This window comes from Pristis pectinata, chromosome 10, assembly GCF_009764475.1.
Source record: "Pristis pectinata isolate sPriPec2 chromosome 10, sPriPec2.1.pri, whole genome shotgun sequence".
Lineage (NCBI taxonomy): Eukaryota > Metazoa > Chordata > Chondrichthyes > Rhinopristiformes > Pristidae > Pristis > Pristis pectinata.
This window is the reverse complement of record NC_067414.1, coordinates 71,390,263-71,411,402: the sequence shown is the minus strand read 5'-3', so window position 1 is coordinate 71,411,402 and position 21,140 is coordinate 71,390,263. Positions and strand designations below refer to the sequence as shown.

At 38.7% G+C, this 21,140-nt stretch overlaps 1 protein-coding gene across 1 annotated transcript in view; it reads right to left on the bottom strand.

Annotated features, from left to right (window-relative positions):
- The window catches only part of nol10 (nucleolar protein 10), a 94,759-nt gene that overhangs the window by 19,553 nt on the left and 54,066 nt on the right, over positions 1 to 21,140 (bottom strand). The window contains exons 11-16 of the mRNA XM_052025308.1: positions 20,742 to 20,891; positions 15,800 to 15,866; positions 3,741 to 3,793; positions 2,935 to 3,061; positions 435 to 514; positions 79 to 177 (exon numbers count right to left, since the gene is read on the bottom strand). Coding sequence (XP_051881268.1) covers positions 79 to 177; positions 435 to 514; positions 2,935 to 3,061; positions 3,741 to 3,793; positions 15,800 to 15,866; positions 20,742 to 20,891 — 576 coding nt within the window. The remainder of the gene's footprint in view (positions 1 to 78; positions 178 to 434; positions 515 to 2,934; positions 3,062 to 3,740; positions 3,794 to 15,799; positions 15,867 to 20,741; positions 20,892 to 21,140) is intronic.

The following is a 21,140-nucleotide window of genomic DNA, read 5'->3' as shown; positions in this document are numbered from 1 at the left end:
AACAATAAACTATCTTGCTACTTTGCTTCATAACAAAAATCAATACTGTACCATTTACACCAAGCAGTAGCCTCTTACCTTTACTTGGACTCTTTGAGCACGAGTTTCCTCTATTTTCTGTCTGATTTTATCTTTTCGGTATTCCTCATAAGCAAATGGATTTGTCATAGCTTTCACCTTTAAAATTACACAATTCAGGAATTACCAACCCTCTATGGAAAATTGTATCAAAGATTATATTCCAATAGGCTATTTCAAACTGGATTTAGTTGAAATAAATAAATTAAAAATAAACAAATTTACAACCTAGTTGTCTTTATGTACTAGAGGGATATATTTAGCGTTAGAAGAAAATAAAAGCAGGGATGGCGCATTGTCAAACAGTAATTTAGGGACCCAATGCTGAAAGCAACTATACTGGCACATTTGAATACCTTGTGATATAGTCGAATGTCCATAAAGAATCCGTGCATGTATGCCCGTAGCAGTGGAGTGCCAATAAGGTGAGCAAGACCTACAGAAGAAAGGTATACAGCACAGAACACTTGTAATTTTTTCTAAAAGCATTGCTTCAGAAAGATTATGTACTACTTTCACACAATTTTTTGATAATTATGATTACTCTCCCAAAACTATTACTGACTGTCTTTTTAATGAAGTGATGGGAGATCCAGCATGCATCTTCAAAATGCTCTTGCACAATCAATAGATTCTCTTAATCCACTTTCAAACCTCCAAGATAAACTAGGGGTTTTAAAGTCCCCACCCAATTTACTTCCTTCACAACAGAAATTGTACTCTGCAGCACAAGGTGACAGATTTGGTATGTGAAATAGGGAAGTAATGTTTTCTGGTGACACAATAAGACTGCAGTTGCAGGAACCTGGTGGAGAAACTGAGCTACTGGAGGAACTCAGCGGGTCAGGCTGATGTTTTTGAGGCTAAGACCCTTTATCTGTACTGAAAAAGTAGAGGGGAAATGTTTTCTAGTAGAGGTAAATCTATTGCCTTGATAAGGATTCTCTCCTCCATCTCATCTTCAGGCCACTTAAGATTAAGATCTCTTTATTAGTCACATGTACATGGACACACCCAGTGAAATACATCTTTTTGCAAAGTGTTCTGGGGGCAGCCCACAAGTGTCGCCACGCTTCCAGCACCAACATAGCATGCCCACAACTTCCTAACCCATATGTCTTTGGAATGTGGGAAGAAACAGGAGCACCCGGAGGAAACCCACACAGACACGGGGAGAACGTACTAACTCCTTACAGACAGTGGCTAGATTTGAACCCAGGTCGCTGGCGCTGTAAAGCATTACGCTAACCACTACACTACAGAATCAGGCAAGGTAAAACCTAGTCCATTTAGATCAAAAACAAGTTTGCTCAAATGCCATTTATCACCATGCTGCTTTACTATTATCCCTGCAGTATTAATGTCACCTCAACAAAATAATTATATTGCTTTTAAGATCTTCACTTTCCCAACGGGCCTCACATTCTGCACCACCTACCCTCCTCCCATCAACCACAAAGCATCTGAATTATATATTCTGCCCAGCAATAGGTGGATATTGGATATTGGATAAACCGGCAATCTCCAGGTTACACTAGGGTTCTGTTCCTGAGAACTATCCGCAAGTCAATTTCTCTGCAAGTCAGAAATGTCTGTTTTCTATAAAAATGCCCGTCATATTGCTCTACATACACATTATAATTCTTTCATTTCACTGAATAATCAGCCTAACACTACCTGTAATTAAACTAATGGAATATATATTGTATCCAGTCATTAATGAGTAACACGAAGCATTTATTATTGGCTTGAAACATGCTTGGCAGAATCTGTGTAAAGTCAGATTTCTACAAGTCAGACCATTCATAACCAGGGAACACCTGTGTGCCCTACTCATATTAATCAACATCAGTCATTGGTCTCCCAGCACATTGTTTACATCCTCACCACTGTCCTTTTAAGTTCCCCCACTGCTTTGCTTCAAATAACATTTTATAACATCCAACTTTAGCACCACAGTTCTTGCATCTCTATAGGCTTTGTGGATTCCTGCTTCCTCCTATTTCAGGAAAAGACGTCAACCATCCTTTCATCAAGTTTTTGTTCAACCATCCTGTGACTCAGGACATTTCAAATTTTCCCCTCCCCTCAGAATCCCTGACGTCCAACCAATGGTATACTTTCTATGCCAAAAGCAATCAAATAAGTACATGCTAATAAGATACAAGTGACACACTACACTTTTTAACCCTCAACCACTGCTGAATATGTGAGAAGTCTTTCCTGTAACTATTTCCAAGAATTATTATATTCAAAATATCTTCCAGAGGATGGCCTTGAATCAGCACAAAAAAGGCAGCAATCATGAACTTCCTGTCATATACAATTAAAAACTGAATGACTAATACTACAGCAGTGCCATATTCCAAGCAAAAGGAAAACAAAACAGGTTTTATGGTATTAAAATAATTTTCACTTTGATAGGTATGTACTGTTCAAAAGCTATTTACATGCTATTGCATTGGGAAATAAGGGAGTACAAAATTGACTTAATCTCTATCAATAGTATGTCCTAAAATGCTTATGTTAATATTGCTAAACAGATATTCTGTATTTAGTTTATTTGAAAGATTTTATATTTTCCATCTGACAACTTGTGAATGTACACCAAGAAATAGCTAGATTTCGGATTGGATATGATTTAAACATATTTTACTGGAATAAACATCAAGTTTTAAGTTCTAAGACTGAAGGCTAAAGTCCAGATTACTTGAGAAATGCTGTCTGGGCTATCAAAATAACTGCACAGATATTACAAAGGACAAGCTTTAAGAAGTTTTGCGCTCTTTGATGCAATTAATTTCATAAATGAGTTACTCTGGTCAAACGTAAAAATGAATTACTAACACAACTTACCTAGGTTTTCTAGATCCTTCTTGGTGACAAATTTATAATCATCATACACTGTAGATTCTGGGTTTTCTTCTAACTCCTCCGTCAAGTTATCTAGGAATGAACACCAACGGGGTGCAGGCCCCAATGTCTGTGTTCCAATTGAAAAATAATGTTAATTGTTGAATCATAAATAGCCAAATTAAAAAATACTCAGTTTTTATCTTCATCAAAATTAGTGTAAAAACAATAAATAGATTTAGAGAAGCTTAAAAGATTTCATTTATGACAAGCTGCTTCATAATTCAGGAGTGGAATGAGGTAAAGGAGAATAAAAAAAGAACTATCTTAAAAGATATGTTTCATTTTAAAACTGTAAACATTTAAAATTATACCCAAAGTTACAAACACATCTTAAAATAACGACCACTGCCAAATAAAACTACACAATTCTCTCCTCCCTTGTTACCAACGTCAACTTGTATTTGTGCAAAGCGTACTTCAAATTAAATGTTATTTTGGTATCAGCTTGTTACTTTTTATTTGATGGAAGTACTCTTCCCATGTGTATTATCCACCTTTTGTTTTACATCATAATATTCTTCAAAACCTTTGTTTTGAAACAAAGTCCTCCAGTAAGTTTGACGAATAAAGCAATTAAAAAGATAAATTAGTGGCAGAAATTAGTAGCAATGACAGGTGTGATGGGGAGGGTGAGGGGGGCAAGAGCAAATCCAAAAACAATAACAGCCAATGATCCAAATTGTTCTTGCTTCCACCTCTACCTATTGGGCATGAAAAGAAAACAAAAATGGAAAAATTGTACTTACTGGAATATAAAATGTATTTATCTTAGGTGATTCATTAGCCAGAAAAAACATTCCTGAAAAAAAGTAAAATATTCAATTTTATTAAAATTCACATTTTATAATTGCTCAAGAAAACATAAACAGCTTCCATAAAAGTTTGTTGGATCTCTTTCTTCCATATTAACATTGTATTCTCCTAAACCGTCATCAAATCAGATGACATTGCAGCATAATGAAGTATGATGAACATATAGCCACGTGCAATATACTTGCAACATTAATAAAGGAACTGGCAGACTCTAATGAACTCTAAGAATCTAACTTAACCAATCCCCTACATCTTTTTCCTTGGCAAGGCATTCCCTTGTTAAGTATTAAAATATCTTCCTAAATTCTGACATTGTTTTCCCATCCATTGTAAATGATGCAAACTGACCCATATGATTTACACTAATTATTGTTCATAGTACAAATCAGATGATGTAATAAATAGGTGTTCTTGTATCCAAGGATATAGTAAAATTCATGTTATATGTGAATAGATTCAGATAAGAACATGTCTTGAGATACACAGAATGAACTGAAATAAAGTATACAAGTAACTGGCAAATTGGTTCCAATGGTTCATCTGAATATAACATGGTAAACTGGATGACTGCCTAAACCAGAGATTGGAAGCCATAAATGATTTTTATTAGACATAAAATTTGAAAGCCTAGCTGCTGCTGAGGAAAGCTTAAGTTGTCAAGGTAGGATTTTTCTCATACGTTTTTGGAGTTTGGGCTGATGATCAGTTCAAGGAGATATGTGGTGTCTGGATGTGGGTCAATTTTTTTTAAAAAAAACAAAAAGACGGCATGGCTCTAAATGAATGCACAGTTTTTGGATAATGATATAGCTGTTGACTTTCTAATAGAATTCCTGAATAAAATCTAAAAGAAAGATGACCTGTTATGTGCTCATGAGGTTAGGTCAGCATCTGATTGCTTTGTGGAAAATGTTGGGTTAGTGAATGGGAAAAAGTGCATGATACTTTAAAAAAATACATGGTTCAATTTGGGAATTCCTGATTTGGTACCAGTATATAAAATTACTAGATTTTGCCAAGTTGTCTTTATGGTCTAAACTATGTTCTCAAAAGGAGCAAATATTTGTCGTCTTAAAAATACTGGGGCAAATCAGTCATTCCTTCAGGCTCAAAGGAACAAATGTGAATAAATACAAAATTCAATGGTTACCAGCATTCAGAATATTCAAATGACAAGCACATGCATTAATATTATACAGAGTTCGACTGAGCAGTGGTTAAAGCACAGTAGTGAATCTGGCTCAATGAAGAGAAGACAATTGAGGCACTAATGTGTGAATGAATTTCAGGAATGAGGAAAAAAAAGAGCTACTTTGGATGAAACTTTAAAGATCAAGACAAATTGCCTGGATCAAGATACACAGGACCTTTGAAAACATGCAAATGCATTAGATCACAGGAAGAGGATGCAAACAATGTTGACTTTGCACACATTATAATTGGTCACAAGGAGTTTTAATCCTGTGATGAATGCATTAGTCACAGATTGTGTTAATTGTGTTGATTTAGTTTATGTACTTTAAAATGTATGTCATTGGTGTCTTGTTTCATTAAGTAGTATTGACTGACATAATGTGGAAGGCTTTCATTCATTTTAGATTTGGTAGTGACAATCATTGAGGTTATTTGCACTGTAATCCCATGCAAAATGTTGATTATATTATAATAGAAAGAACAAACTTGAAGGCAGAGTACGTGGTTAATGGCAGGATTCTTAGCAGTGTGGAGGAAGAGAGAGATCTTGGGGTCCAAGCACATAGATCCCTCAAAGTTGCCACACCGGTAGATAGGGTGGTTAAGGCGGTGTATGGTGTGCTGGCTTTCATTAGCCAGAGGATTGAGTTCAAGAGCTGAGAGGTAATGTTACAGCTCTACTTCCACACTTGGAATATTGTGTTCAGTTCTGGTCACCACATTATAGGAAGGATGTGGCAGCTTTGGAGAGGGTGCAGAGGAGGATGCTACCTGGGTTGGAGAGCACCCCTTAAGAGGTGAAGTTGAGTGAATTAGGGCTTTTCTCTTTGGAGTGACAGAGGATGAGAGGAGACTTGATAGAGGTATGTAAGATTATGAGAGGCATAAACAAAGTGGACAGCCAGCATCTTTTCCCCAGGGTGGCAATGGGCAATACTAGAGGTCACATCTGCTTAAGGTGCGTAGAGGAAATTTCAGGGCAGATGTCAGAGGCAGGGTTTCTTTTTAAAAAATGAGTGGTGGGTGCCTGGAATGCACTGCTGGGGGTGGTGGTAGGGGCCAATACAATAGGGTCATTTAAGACACTATTAGATAGGCACATGGACGAAAGCAAAATAGAGGGTTATGGGAGGTGAAGTAAAAACAGGGGAATAGATTGAATGGGGATAACGTTTACATAGGTTGGCACAACATCGTGGGCCGAAGGGCGATGTTCTATGTAATATATATGCAAAGAGTTTGCTTCAAGATGTCAAAGCAACTGGTAAATCTATGAAGGCAAAAAGTGATACTTTTACATGGCCTATAAGAAAGTAGTTTTTTTAAAAATCAGTCGATCTGCAGTTTATTCATACTAGACTTGTTGAATTCCCTTATTGAAACCTAATATTTAGGGTCAGCATGTTAGGGAATTATTTATGGCATCATGTGCCAAGGATAAGAGAGAAAAAATACTCTTAATTTGATAATTTGCCTATCCTCAGAGTTCAAAGAGCCTGATTCATAGCATGAGGCTTTTAAAAGTTATTGAGAATAAAATCCTCAAGTAATATAGAATTCTCCAGTGTCTGACTGCCAGTGTTCTATATTCAAGTGGGGTTAAAGAACTAAGAGAATTTTCATTCTGCATTTTACTGATCCATCTATGATTTTTGTTTTCCTTCATGTTATACGAGTAGGACAAACGTGTTCTAGATAAAACAAAAGAAAATGGACAGGGATTGAAATTGATACAAGTAGCAATTATTTAATTTATAAGTAGGCAGTTCATGCAGATAATTTACTTAATATGATTGAAGGATGGTGTTCTTAAGGGCAAAATTCCAAAATATTTTCTATTCCATTACTTTCTCTCTGCAGAAGGTACAACAGTCATTGCCACATTTTGAAGAGTATGAAATACTTTGCAAGCCTTTATTTTAAAAAAAATGGCTAAGATAACAGAAACAGAGCATGAGAGAGTCTGGGAGTTCACTTTAGGAGAATGGGTAATACAGGTCAAAAGGTAATCAGCCATGATAGTAAGCTTGCTTTCGTCAAACATGATCAAACTTTTAACGTATCTTTCTCCACAGAGCAGTTAGTGGAAGATAGCATGGCCCTTTGTACCTCAAACATTCATTTCTTTTATGCTCAAGGAAATCATTTGTTCAATGAAGGCTGCAGGAATGACTGACTTACAAAAGCTGCATTTCCATAGGATATATTTTATAAATATTTCTGAAGCCACCCAATTTGAACAACACTGCCATGGTTTTGTTTGAGCAAAAATAAACAGGTTAGGTTTCCATCCTTTATGAAAGAAAATGAGAATACTCATCTTTAGGAATGCTTCTTGCGCTGATCTTAATGAATATTCAAGTACATCATATCTTTAGTATCTCTCATGGATGAGAATGGGATATTTTGTCCTCAACTTGGAAAACAAAGAAATTAAAGGAATGTCAAAGCACTCTGGCTACTGAAACATTGGACCTCACTCCGTGTGCACAGTCTAGTGGTTGTGCTAGACTGTGCACACGGAGATTCACCAGGAAGTCACCTGGATTGGAGGACTCTAGTTATGGGAAGAGTTTGGACAGGCTGGGTTTGTTTTTACCCTGAAGGAGGCCAAAGGTTGATCTTGGGAGGTATATAAAATATAAGGCATGGATAGGGTAGAATCTTTTCTCCATGGTAGGGGCATCAAAAACAACAGGGTATAAAGGGGAAAGAGTTTTAAAGGGGATTTGAGGGACAAGGTTTTATTTTTAAACAGACACAGAGTGATGATGTCTTGTACTCCTTACCAGAGGTGGTGGACTCTGATACAATCATTAGATTTAATAGACACTTAGACAGGTACTTAAATACACAAAGTACAGATAGATACAGGCATAGTGAAGGCAAATAGGATTAGTGTAGATGGTAAAAAAAAGGTCAGCATAGATATGGTGGGCTGAAGGGCTGGTTTCTGTGCCGTATAACTAAGACTATGACCAAGCTGATATTTTGTTTAGCAAAAATCTTTTATGAGGGTATGAAGATAGAGTAGTTGTTGAATAAAAGTAGGATAAGCTACACAATGAAAGTGAACAAAAAATAAGGATTGACAAAGCAAATGTTGGGAGACAAAAAAATCTTTAAAATTCAGTGAGTGAACCCTTTAATGAAGCTGGTGGAATGTAGAAGACAATGGAAGGGAGCTCTGGTGAACAAAGGGTTACTCTCTCTCTACACTGGTAAGCAGCTTGAGCCACCTGCTCATGAAGCTTAGCAACAATTTATCAGTCAAACTGACTTCAAGGCCACAAGAACAGAACAGGGTTGTTTCTGAGACTGAAAGATGTGCTAACCTGCCTGGGACCAATGGTAGCGTGAGCTGGTCAAGCATACCCAAATATGGGTACGCCAGTGCAGTAGGTGGACCCACCTGTGAACAATGTATTTGTTAGCACCCTGTGTTCCTTGAGATGGGCCACGTGCAGGGAAGAGCAGCACTGCTGTTTGCTCTTCCGTGTACCCCCTACTCCTGCTAGTGTCAAACAATAAAGAACTTTTTGTACGCTCCTTAGTTCTACTGTTGTCTGATTTATTACAGAGCGCGGGTTGACTTTCACATTTGGCGTAGTCGGCAGGATTTCACAAGGATACCTGGATACCTCCGGACTGAGTAAGTGGCCGACAGCGTTTGGAAGGTCAACCGGAGAAATAAGGCACCTTCAGACCCCTTGTGTCTGTCTCCTACATTGACCTCCGGGAACACTGTGCTCCCTCATCTGAGGTAGATCTGGTTCCCTGCCCAAATCTGAAAAGAACCAGCAGAGAACAAAGATTCACAGGTAGGAGTGTTATTTTTAAGAAATAGTTGTATGGTAAAAGAAAACAGTGGTTCATATGGATAAATAATTAAGAGTTTGTATGGTATAAGTTCATCTGAGATAAGTTAGTTTGGAAATAAAGTAGTACTACAGAGTTCATTTGGGAAACAGTTCATTTGGAGATAGTGTTCGTTTGGAAACATAGTCTGGGATAAATTGTAATTCGATCTGAGGCAGTGAGGCCGGGATAAATTGTGATTTGGACATCAGACGTAAATCAGAATGGGACAGACTTTAGATAAAAGTAATGGGGGTATGCCAGTGCAACACGTGTTATTTGCACCCAGAACATCAAAAACAGTATCGACAATTGTTAACTAAAAGATTAGATAATGAAGAGTGACCGATCATTGGCACAAGGCACGCATTAAGTCATCCATTTAAAAGATGTCAAGGGAGATATTTAATTCAGTTTCTTTTTTAAAGTTCTAATTTCATGTAAAGTGTGCTCTTTAATTTCAAGACTGCTTTTTTGTTTGTGGTAGAAATTTATGTTTTTTTAAAGTGATACTTTAAAGTGTTTTTGGGTTATTTTTGTCTTTTGTATTATATAAGATTTTTTGAGAATTGAGTTCTAATACGTTAAGCTTTGAATAGTTAATGAGCAACATTGTGTACTAGGGAGGGGAAAGGAATGTAGGAAAAAAGTGGAAAAGACAAATTAAGGAATGGAAAGAACAAGGTTTAAAAGAGTGGTAGAAGACAAAAGATAGTAGTTGGAGGGATAATGTATGTCAAAGAGGGATTGAGTTATGTACAAAGGAAAGACTGGGAAGTTTTAAGGCTGAGTGTGAATGGTATGACAAACAAGAAAAGGAAGGCAAAGATAAAGCACAGCGTCAATTGATTAATAAAGTAGCTAAGGAATTGGAAGATTCCTTGTGGGTGAGACTAGCCCTGTATGCCCCCCCCCCCCCCCCCCAGGGATTCCAGGCTTTACCACTGCAGGAACTGGTACAAGCACTTTGTGGTGCGAAGCAATAAACCAAAGCCCAGCCTCCTGTCAGAGATGAGCAAGGAGTAGGAGGGGTATCTGAATGTGTTAAAACAGACCCCCAAGCAAAGAGGGAGAAAAACCTTTCTCCCCAGATAGAAACAAAGATCCAGTTGGATTTGTAAATTATATATGATCTAATCAGACCATGTACAGGGCACAACCAAGATCTTTTATCTCTGTCATGCTATATTGAATCCTGAAGAGAGCACAAAGTGGAAGGCAGCAATGCTGGCTCTTGGAGGAGGAGGTCCTATTGTTTCATATGAAGATTTAAAAATCAGCAAAATAATGATCTGAATCAACAGATTCAGATCTGTTGACAGCCCTCTCAGAGAGTTTGAAAAGACCCATTGGTATGAGTGAGGTTTTGGAATCTAAACCTACTTCTAAAGAGACAGCCCCAGAATTTTGGGAACGTTTTACTACAAAAGGGTCACTCGAATATTTTTAATCAACTGCCACCACCATGCCCGGGGTGGGGAGGGGGGTTGGGGAAGTGGGAGAGAGGGGAGAGAGAGGAGGAGGGTAGAGGGTGTCTGCCTTAAGTGTGGGACACTGGCAACAGGACTGTCCTACTAATTGCCAGGAGAATACAGACAGCAGGTATGAGAGGAGGAGGACCCTTTACCACCAACAATCCCTTCAGACAGTGACCCAAGGTCGCAGGAAGGGCTCTGCCGTTAATAGTGAAAGGGGGAAGTGAAGAAAGAGCCCATTGTGATAATGAACGTGCAGGGAGTCTCTCTTCCATTTTTGATTGATACAGGGGCAACCTTATCTACCCTGGATCAGGAACTTGTAGAGGATTATGGATTTCCTGTAGCTACTCATATTGTTTCAAATGTCCGGACTGGAAGGTAATCTCAGAGACTATCCAACCACAGCACGTTTACACGTGACTTATGATTATGCTATCTATACACTACCTTTCACTATTACATCAAATCTGGGTTTCAATTTGGCTGGAAGGGACTTGCTCAAAAGACTTGGAATGGAAATATTGTGCACCGGTAGGGGTTTCTATGCGAGTTCACCATCTGTTGCAGCCACGAGTCCTAGTGGCAGTCAGTCCTCCCCAATGGTGGTCAGTAGATCTTACCCCAGCGCCGCTCTTTTCTGACCTGCCTAACCCTCATGTCACCCTGTGCTATGATCCCACTGGTCACAATTGGGAGAAAGAGCGCTTTTATGAGCTATATGAAGGACACATGGTTAATGTACGCTTGACAGGGAAAGTGAGGGACAGCAGGGAACAGCCCCAATTGCAGAAGTGTCAGATATGATGTGGAAGCAAACAGGATTAATCTACCCACATGTTCCACTCACTGTTAATAAGGGACATACAGCTAAGGAGCTTGGTGCCTTGACCCAATGTTTGATGAATCTTGCTAATCCTAATTGACTACTAAGCAGGAGTTCCCTCAAGGTGTGTTGACCTACTGGATGACCACTCAAGAAGTTTCTGGCATATTGAAACATCACCGGTAACACGACAGGATGGAAATTTCCCGATGAGGTCTGATCTGCGTCTCCGCATGAGGTAGGAAAACCCAACTGTACACTGGTACACATATTGGTAAGACCCAACATCCAGCTACCATCCATACCACATTACCCTTTGAAGCCAAATGCATGTGAAGGCATTTACAACTGTTAATCCAGCCTCTTTTCTGACACAGCCACTTTCAGAGATTTCGGAGCCTGGTCATGACTGCCTGCAGAGAAATCATTTCCTAACTTCGGCTCGTGAGGATTTAAAGGACCGTCCGATTAATGGAGCCACAACCTGGTTTGCGGATGGCTCAGCCTTTGTAGATGACCAAGGCCAGCAACGATCTGGTTTATTCAATTGTACAGGGTACTGATACAGTGATAGAGGCTGCAGCCTTCCATCATGCTCTCTCTGCACAAGCTGAAATTTTTGTTTTGATGCATGCCTGTATTAAAGGAAGAATATTTCCCTTAACATTTACACGGACTCACGATCCGCATTTGGGGTTGCCCATGATTTTGGTGCGTTGTGGCAGCATCGTGGATTTCTGACCTCCTCAGGTGCCTGATTAAAAATGCTACGTTTGTGTCTAACTTGCTAACATCTCTGTCCCAACCTTCCCACCTAGCAATAACTAAGTGTGATGCACACACTAAAGCCCAAGACCCCACTTCCCTGGGACATACCTACACGGATGCAATCGCGAAGGCTGCTGTTATCCAGGGACCCCTTACCGTCTATTCAGTTGAAGATAGACATCCCTTGAATAGACTGGCCCTGCCTGACATGGGGAGTGTAGAAAAACTTCAGGGGGATGCCCCTGAAAATTAAATTGAATTATGGAAACAGCAGGGGTGCACCAGAGATCCTGACACACTTATGGACCACCCCTGTTGGACAAGTTTGTGTACCAGATGTATTTTTACCTATGTTACAAAGTTATATTCATGAAATGACACATTTGGCTAAGGAGGGAATGGTGGGAGTGGCACTACAAATGTGGTGGCACCCTAATCTGAGGAAGGAGGCACAAAGAATGTAGTGTTTGCCAGAAAAGTAATCCTGGTAAAGCAGTTATGTGTCCTCCGGGTAAGACAAGAATGCCTATGGGCCCGTTTGAATACATACAGATTGATTTTATAGAACTGCCTAGAATGCATGGCTACAAGTACTGTCTTGTTATTATTGACCTTTTTAGTAGATGGATAGAGGCAATACCAACAGCAAACGCCACAGAAGAAGTGACAGTAGGAATTATACTACAGGAAATAATGGTTGGGTGCCCAGAGGTATTATTAGTTCAGACAACGGGCCACATTTTACTGCCAAAGTAAATGAGGATTACCCTGCACACTAGCACATTTATTTGGAAGACCACTGAGCACATCTTGGGCTGCAGATAAAATATAGAAGTGTGTCTTGACCTACATGCCTTTAGTGAAAGTATGATTAGTTATGTACAAAAACTAACCAAAGTTCTTGAGACTCTACATTCACAGGTACATAACACTCAGAAAAGTTAAAGTATAACCACAGTGGATAGATCATTCTGATTGTAAGAGGATTGGCCCTGGGAAAGGACAGCATGACATCACAGAGGACAAGCAAGACCCCTGATGAGACTTCTAAGTGGTGAGAATGGACAATTTGTTTTGGGCATCCTTATAATGAATACCTTGATGCAAGGGGGAAGTGTTCAAACCATGTAACTAGATAGGAATGGCATGACAATACATATCTACACATGTCCTTAATGTATGCATATACCAACTTATAGTGGTCAGGGGATCCCTATGGTAGCAATACCTTTTAACGACACTGAACATAAGGCATGGAAGTGTCACTCTAACAGGACCCCAGAAGAGCACTACGGCGCACACATTTACTAAGTGGTATAAGCCCAAATATAAATCAGTCCAGAGAGCCCCCACATTTTACACTGACCAAGTTTACCAAGGGAGGAACATGTGCAGAATATCACCCATTTAGCTAACCACATCAAGTACAGATAACCAAGGTACAGGAAATAAGAGAACAGCTTCACAATTACAATACCCCGGGACCATCTTGGTGGCCTTTTAAGGGATGGTGGACAACATTTATCCAGGGTATATGCATCTTTGCTGTTATTCTGTTGATAATATTGCTTTACAGTGCTTTGTATGCTACACTCTTAAGTTAAATTTGCTCCAAGTGGTTATCATGAAATGATAAAAGGAAGGAATGTAGAAGACAATGGAAGGGAGCTCTGGTGAACAAAGGGTTTCTCTCTCTCTCTCTCTACTGGTAAGCAGCCTGAGCCACCTGCTCGTGAAGCTTAGCAACAATTTATCAGCCAAGCTGACTCAAGGCCACAATAACAGGGTTGCTTTTGAGACTAACTGAAGATGTGTTAACCTGTCTGGGACCAATGGTAGTGTGAGCTGGTCAAGCATACCCAAATGTGGGTATGCTAGTGCAGTAGGTGGACCCACCTGTGAACAATGTATTTAAGTGTGTTAGACCCCTGTATTCCTTGAGTCGGGCCACGTGCAGGGAAGAGCAGCACTGCTGTTTGCTCTTCCATGTACCCCCTACTCCTGCTAGCGTTAAACAATAAAGAATTTCGTACGCTCCTTAGTTCTGCTGTTGTCTGATTTATTACAGAAGGCGGGTTGACTTTCACAGGAAGATTGTCTTGCATTGTAATTGTTTGAATAGTACAGGGTCCAAAGAATGGAAGACTTAAGAGATAATGGAACTTTAATTGGACTCTTTCACTTCTGGGTTATCAAATTTAAAATATTTTAGCAAATATGAAAATGGAATTATTGTGCTATTTTAAAATGGTACTTCTAAATGCAAGGAAAAACAAAACAGCATTTATTACATTAAATTATACTCCAAGATTTCTCCCCCAGAAAAAAAATAGCATGACCAAAATATTTTAATACTAGGACTTGGTGTGGTATGACACATACAGATCAATTGCTTTTCTAAACTATGTTTCATCATCCAAGATCAACCTAAAAATTAGGTGCAGTAGGCCATTCAGCCACTCTAGCCTGCTCCAATAAGATCATTGCTGATATGACTGTGGCCTCAGCTCATAACCAGGCATCCTGATGCTAATGAAGAATCTATTTACCGCAGCCAAAATTCTATTACAACTACTGGATACACATAAGACAAGTTTTTTTTATTAGTCACGTGTACATCAAACACAGTGAAATTCATCTTTTGTGTAGAGTGTTCTGGGACAGCCCGCAAGTATCGCCATGCTTCTGGCAGCAACATAGCATAGCATGCCCACAACCCGTACGTCCTTGGAATGTGGGAGGAAACAGGAGACTAATCAGTGCAAAGAGACCATTGGTTCACTTACTGTACTACTGATTATGCTACACACTCAAGATCAAGTGAAAACAAAAATCAATGTTAACTCTGAATGTTTTGTCAAGGTTGTATTTGGTGACAATACTTTAGCCAGCAACAGTTGAGATAATTGGGTCATTTCCCTGTCAACCAGCTTGATCCACGATGTACAATTACTGATTTTAAGCACTAATTTCACCAAGTGCACTTTTCTCCAGTTACCCTCCTTCTGGGGTAAAAGCTGTAACAGCTCATTTCCTTTGTTCTTTAAATAGACAATTTATTAAATAAATTTACCTCACTCTACAATATAGATTAGATTAAGACAGGTTAAATGGGGACTTGCAAGACTTCTACCTAGGCTATACTATTCCTGGAGTTAGATGTGGAAATTCAAAATAGTAGAAAGTGGCCATTAACACTTCTTATTGACATAATTAAACATCATTTTCACACAGTTCAAGCAACAATTACAATATAAATAAGATTTCTTTACACTGAAGCAAATGTGATTAGCTGATAGAAATAGATCTATAAATAAATCATTAGCACATAAGTGAACACAGCCTACAAGTGCTCAGCAGTTTGGAGCAAGTTATTTTTAAGACTAACTGTTGCCATTTCCATTGTACCAGAACTGTATTATATCCTACCAACTATAGAATTGGAGAATGTCTATGCCTGAAAGTAAGACACATTAAGTTGGCTTGGGATTCACTAATAGTTAAATATTTGCATGCCATGCAGAGAAGCTAATTATATGATTACACAAGTGAAATGTTCTTTTTGTCCCACAAGACTTCCAAGATGGGTAAAAATGATAAACATTTATAACAAAGATAAGAACAGATGAATATTATTTCACAAAAAACATACATTTGCTTCTTGGGAAGTGTGAAATACAAAATATAAAAATATGGTCAGTTAACATGACAATGTATTCCCAGTTAGATTCATTAACAGTCTAAAGCTTCAGGGTCCATTTCAAGACTTATTGAATAATAAGTGCCTCTCTAGGAGACACTGAATTAATACAATAGTTCTTGTAAAATTTACATGTAGCAGTGTTTCCAATGCAAGTAATTTTGCACTTACCCGAGTTAGGATAAAGGCAAAGATCATTGATTTCATGCTGTAACTCTATTGAAGTGAGTATTTTTCCCTGAAAGAAAACCCACATATTTCTGGTTACTAAAAATTATTAAACCTTGACATCTTTCCAGTCACCATGCTCTTTCTATACCGCCACTTTGCATGCCAACCTCCCCACCCCTAAACAATTTCCTGGACCCTGTTTTCCTCAGCTTATTTCTATATTGCTGCCAGGAAATAAAGATGGCTACATGTGACTTGATCCATCAGTTCTAAAGCAGGACTGTGCAATTGTTGGATAGGAGCTTCTGGGTAATTGCCATCATAATGATATTTGTTGAATAATCTGCCAACAGTTCTCAAAAAAATTAGTGTTTAGGAAACTTTGCAGTTATGCCACATCTTCTCACTTTATAATTATGGTGGCTCTAACTTCTCTTTTTATTCTCTTGAATCTGTATGCAAGTACAGTAAAAGGAGTTTACATCAGATAATGTTTCCAAAAAGCTCCTAAGCCATATCCATTACATATGAACATTACAATTCTGCCAATGTTCATTTCTTCTCACATCTTTATAAATGGAAGTTGGTTACATGCTTGATCATATCATTCAATAAGACCATGAAATAACCTGATTATCTCAATTCCTTGCTTTACTTCAGAGCCCAAAAATCCCCTGACTCAGCCTCAAGTGACACTTGATCTGCTCAATGCCCAGTTTTGGTTTCATCAGGACCACTTAACTTTAAACCTCAAAGCCATGGGCCACTCATGCACCAAAAAGCTGAAATCCAGAGGAAAGGTGAGAGTGACTGATCGTACATGGAGGATGCATTCACTGAGTTTGCATGAGGCCCTTGATAAAAACAAATCATCAGGAATTAAGTGAACAGACTTACAATTGGTGTCATACATCAAAGATGGTTGTAGTATTTTTTTAAAAATCAATGGAGTAGTTCTTCAGGGCAGTGTCCTAGGCTCAATAATCTACAGCTGCTTCAACATGACTTTTCTTCCTTTACAAACTCAAAAGTGGAAATATTTGTTGATGACTCTGAAATATTCAATTCCATTTGTTACCCCTTAGCACATGAAGCAGTCCACATCTGTGAGCAACAAGACTTAGACAATATTCAGGAATGAGCTGACAAGTGTTAAGTTGCATCCATGCCACAAATATGCCAGAAATGACCATCTCCAACATGTGCCTAACTAGCTACCTTTGACATTAGTACCCACCATTAACATCCTGTGGGTCAGCTGTGCCAGTCTTACACACAATGTGGTTATCAGAACAGGTTCAGAAGACAGGCATGTTGCAGCAAGCAACTCACTTCACATCATGCCAAAGCCTATCCACTTCTAGAAGGTGCAAGTCAGGAGTCTGATGGAAAACTCTACTTTCTGATGAGTGCAGCTCCACAACACAAGCAGCTTGACACCATTTAGAAAATACCTTGTTTGATTGGCATTAAGTACTTAATTCATTCTCTTCGCCACTGACAGGAAGTGGTTGAACAGCTGCAGAAATTACTCATCTAGGTTACTTCAAAAGCATCTCTGCCATAAAGTACAGGGGCTGCAGGTGAATCGCAACAGCATCACATGTGAGTTCCCCTCCAATCATTGCAAATTTTGAATTTTTACATGTTTGCAAATGCTCATCTACCTTCAATACTTTTAATACTTCAAACCTATGTAACAAACTTTGGTTTTGAATTCCAACCTAAATTTTTTATCTAAATCACCTTTCCTGAAATATCCCAAATGAGATCAGTAATTAACGTTGCTTCTTTATAGGATACCAGATCCAAAACATCTGGACCTCTTGTTGGCTCCATAATATTTGCTCCAGAAAGCAGTCCTGATGTATTCTACACACCCGTCCTCCAAACTACTCATGTCAGTTTGATTTGCGCAATAAAGATTACAATCTCCCATGATTATTGAATTCTCTTATTTATGAACTCCTCGTTTCTTGAGTATCTACAGTATAGATAATCTAATCTAAAAGCTGCTTACCTTGTTTTTCCACTTGTCATCCTTATCATTCATACTAATTCTACTTCCTGATCTTCCAAGCCAAGATTGTTTATCCACTACTTCCTGGGGTGGCATAGTAGTTGGTGCTGCTGCCATGCAGCTCCAGTGACCTGATCCTGACCTCTATGCTATCATGCCAAGTCTGCATGTTCTCCCAATGACTACATGCTCTGGTTTCCTCCCACATTCCAAAGATGCACTGGTAGGTTAATTGGCTACTGAAACTTGCCACTAATGCAAGTAGGTAGCAGGAGAACCAGTGGGGAGTGGGATGGAACTGATGGATAGGTGGAAAGAATAGATTACAGGGAAAAAAGTGTCAGAATGAGACTGATGGGAATGCTTTGAGTGCCAGCATAATAGTTTGTTTTTAATCAACCTTTATTATTGGGGTCTTTCAAAAGAAAGTATCTTGGAACATTAAGTTCCCAGCTTTGTCAACTCACAACCATGTTTTTTGTAATGGTTACTTTATTAAACCCAGTTACCTCCATTTCTGCCTTTAATTCTATCATGATACAAATGATTTGTGCACTCAGATAAAACCATTTTAATCTTTAAATATAGTTTCTCTCGATTTTATTTCATCTTGCACTTCAGCTTACTGTCCCTTGCTGCCATTCTGCTTATTACCCAAATCACTACATCATGCCTTGCAATTTTCTCTTTAAATATGTAAGCATCTCTTCATCTGAAACTTGCTTTTACCTTGGGTTTATAGCCTATTACTTCCAAGAACATACGAAAATTGGAGGAGTAGGCCACCTGGCCCCTCAAGCCAGCCCAGTCATTCAAGATGATCATGGCTGATTTGCCCCTGGCATCCACAGTTCACAATTTATCAATGAAGGATATTTGAGATGCAAGGGAGAAATAAAGAACAATTAATGAAATTAATAACCATCTTTCTCTGCCTTCTGTAAAGTGTTAAAAGCAGCTGGAGTAAAGTTTTCCTGAGACTCATGCAGGTAATAACATTGGAATATTACCCAAGCCACATATAAATTGGCAAAGGACCAAAGGCATGGAAGACAGGGGTTTCAAATTCTGAGGCATTGGTACCAGCATTGGAGAAAGAGGGAGCTGTTGCATAGGATAGGCTTTGCTTAAACTGGGTTAGAACCAGCCTCCCTGTGAACTTGCTAACTAGCTTCCTCCCCCCCCAAGAGATCATATTGAATGGTGGTTCAGGCAGTCTGCTATTTTCTACTGTTCTTACAGAGTGATGGACAGGCTATAAATGTAAAGTTCAAGGTTGAGGTGAAGGGATGAATATTTGAGAAATGCAGGGCATGATACAGTAATTTGGGCAATAAGCAGAATGACAGCAAGACATTAAATTTAATAGAAATAGTGCACAGCAGTCCAAAAAACACACAAGTAGGTGTTGCCAGTTCCCAACAATGGCCCACATTCACTGTGCCAGTTTTCCCTTAAGCCCTATCCCACTTGCCCCATTCCATCCAACACCATTCTCACAGGCAGCTCCCTGCACCGAGTTGTGGGTTAATTGCTGGATTTGTGCAATGGTATAGATTGCTATAAACAATGCTTTAATGACCCTTTGAACACTGATTCCATTAGTACTCATGTTCCAGGCAACATGTTGAGCACTAAGCAAAGTACCAGCATTGTGCAAAATTGAGATTTCTGATGCCACAACTCTAGTTTTAGTACTGTTCAGTGAGAATAATAATAGCATAATGGGCAGATGATGCCTAATACAGTGAAGTGTGAAGTGAAATATCTGGTAAAAACAACCTGTAGAGATAATGTAGGCTAAATTACAGTTTTATAGCTTATGCAGGAACAGAAGGATCTGGGTGCATACATGTACAAATCTTTAAAAGTGGCTGGATACGTGGAAAGAAGGATTAGTAAAGTACGAGATTCATGCACGAGAGTTCAAAAGCACAGGAAGTTACGCAAATCTTAGACATTGGTTAGACTGCAACCAAATTACTGTTATAATTCTGGTCAGTGCACCTCAGGAAGGATGCAACAAGTTCAGATATGAAGACATCAACTACAGGAAAGACTAAAGAGGATGTGGTTATTCTTTTTGGAAATGATGCCAACAAGAAATTCAACAGGGTTATACAGGGTCATGGGCTTAAGCAGAGTAACAAATGGTTTAAGGACCATGGTGAGAAATTTGAAGTGGTGGGCTACAGGTACAGGTGGAATGAGAGGAAAAAACCTTAAAACAGGGAGTGAAAGGTCATGACCTGCAATACAATGCTTGCAAAAAAGATGGTGGAAAAAGGTCAGGGCTTTCAAACAAAAAAAATGAATTGGATGGGTACTTGAACAAAAATAATTTCCAAGTTTTAGAGCAGGGTGAAAAAGGGATTAAAAGGAGCCGGAAAGGCAAGATGAGCAGCTGAATAGCCTCCTCCAGTGATTTGAATATCTACACACTGAAACTCACAATGTGATGGACACTTCAATTTAAAATTTAGACAGGTTTTCAAAATTGCCCAAAAGCCCAAGGTTAGATTACTCAATTCAGATATGGTATTAGTACAAGGTAATGGGTTGAGCAGAATGATCTTAAGTTTCAACAATTCCATTAAAAGATGTTTCTATCTACTATAAACCAAAACCTTTACGAATTTGAAGACATCATGTTTTGCAATTGAGGTTTTTAAGCCCACGTAGATATTTGTCAAAGCACTAATAACAATGTAAGTGGCATTAGCTGTTAAAAATCACAACTGCAACTTAAATTTCTGGCTTAAGGTTCCTCAGATACTGAACAGGTCATACACTTGCAACATAAAAAGCTGTAACCAAGATATTTCTGGCCAGTAAAAGTAGATTGAGATACTACCTAAAATGGGTATCTGTGTTAGTGGAGGCAACACCACATCTTTTATATTCAGAAAATTAGTTACTTACTGTATTCTGGTTCCACATTTTTACAATTCTGGAATCAGCTGAAATGACCAAATCCAACTGATCCTGGAACTCAACCGATTTAATTGGTAGCCCATAGTGATGGTCCTTGACGATCAGTGGACGACTTGAACGAAGATCATATAACAAAACCTTTTAATGAATATTAAAAAGGGACATGTGGACTTTGATTAATAGTTGAATAATCAACTGCATTACATTACTCTAAAATGCAAATCAAGTTCACATTTAAGACATTCTAATTACAGGCAAGTGGGTAAGCAACCACAAGCTACATAGAATGGGACCTCATGATGCTGGTGCCATGAAGAGTCAAGAACATTGGATTCATTTTTGTTATAATTGCATAGATCTGTATAGGATATATAGTACAGGAACAGG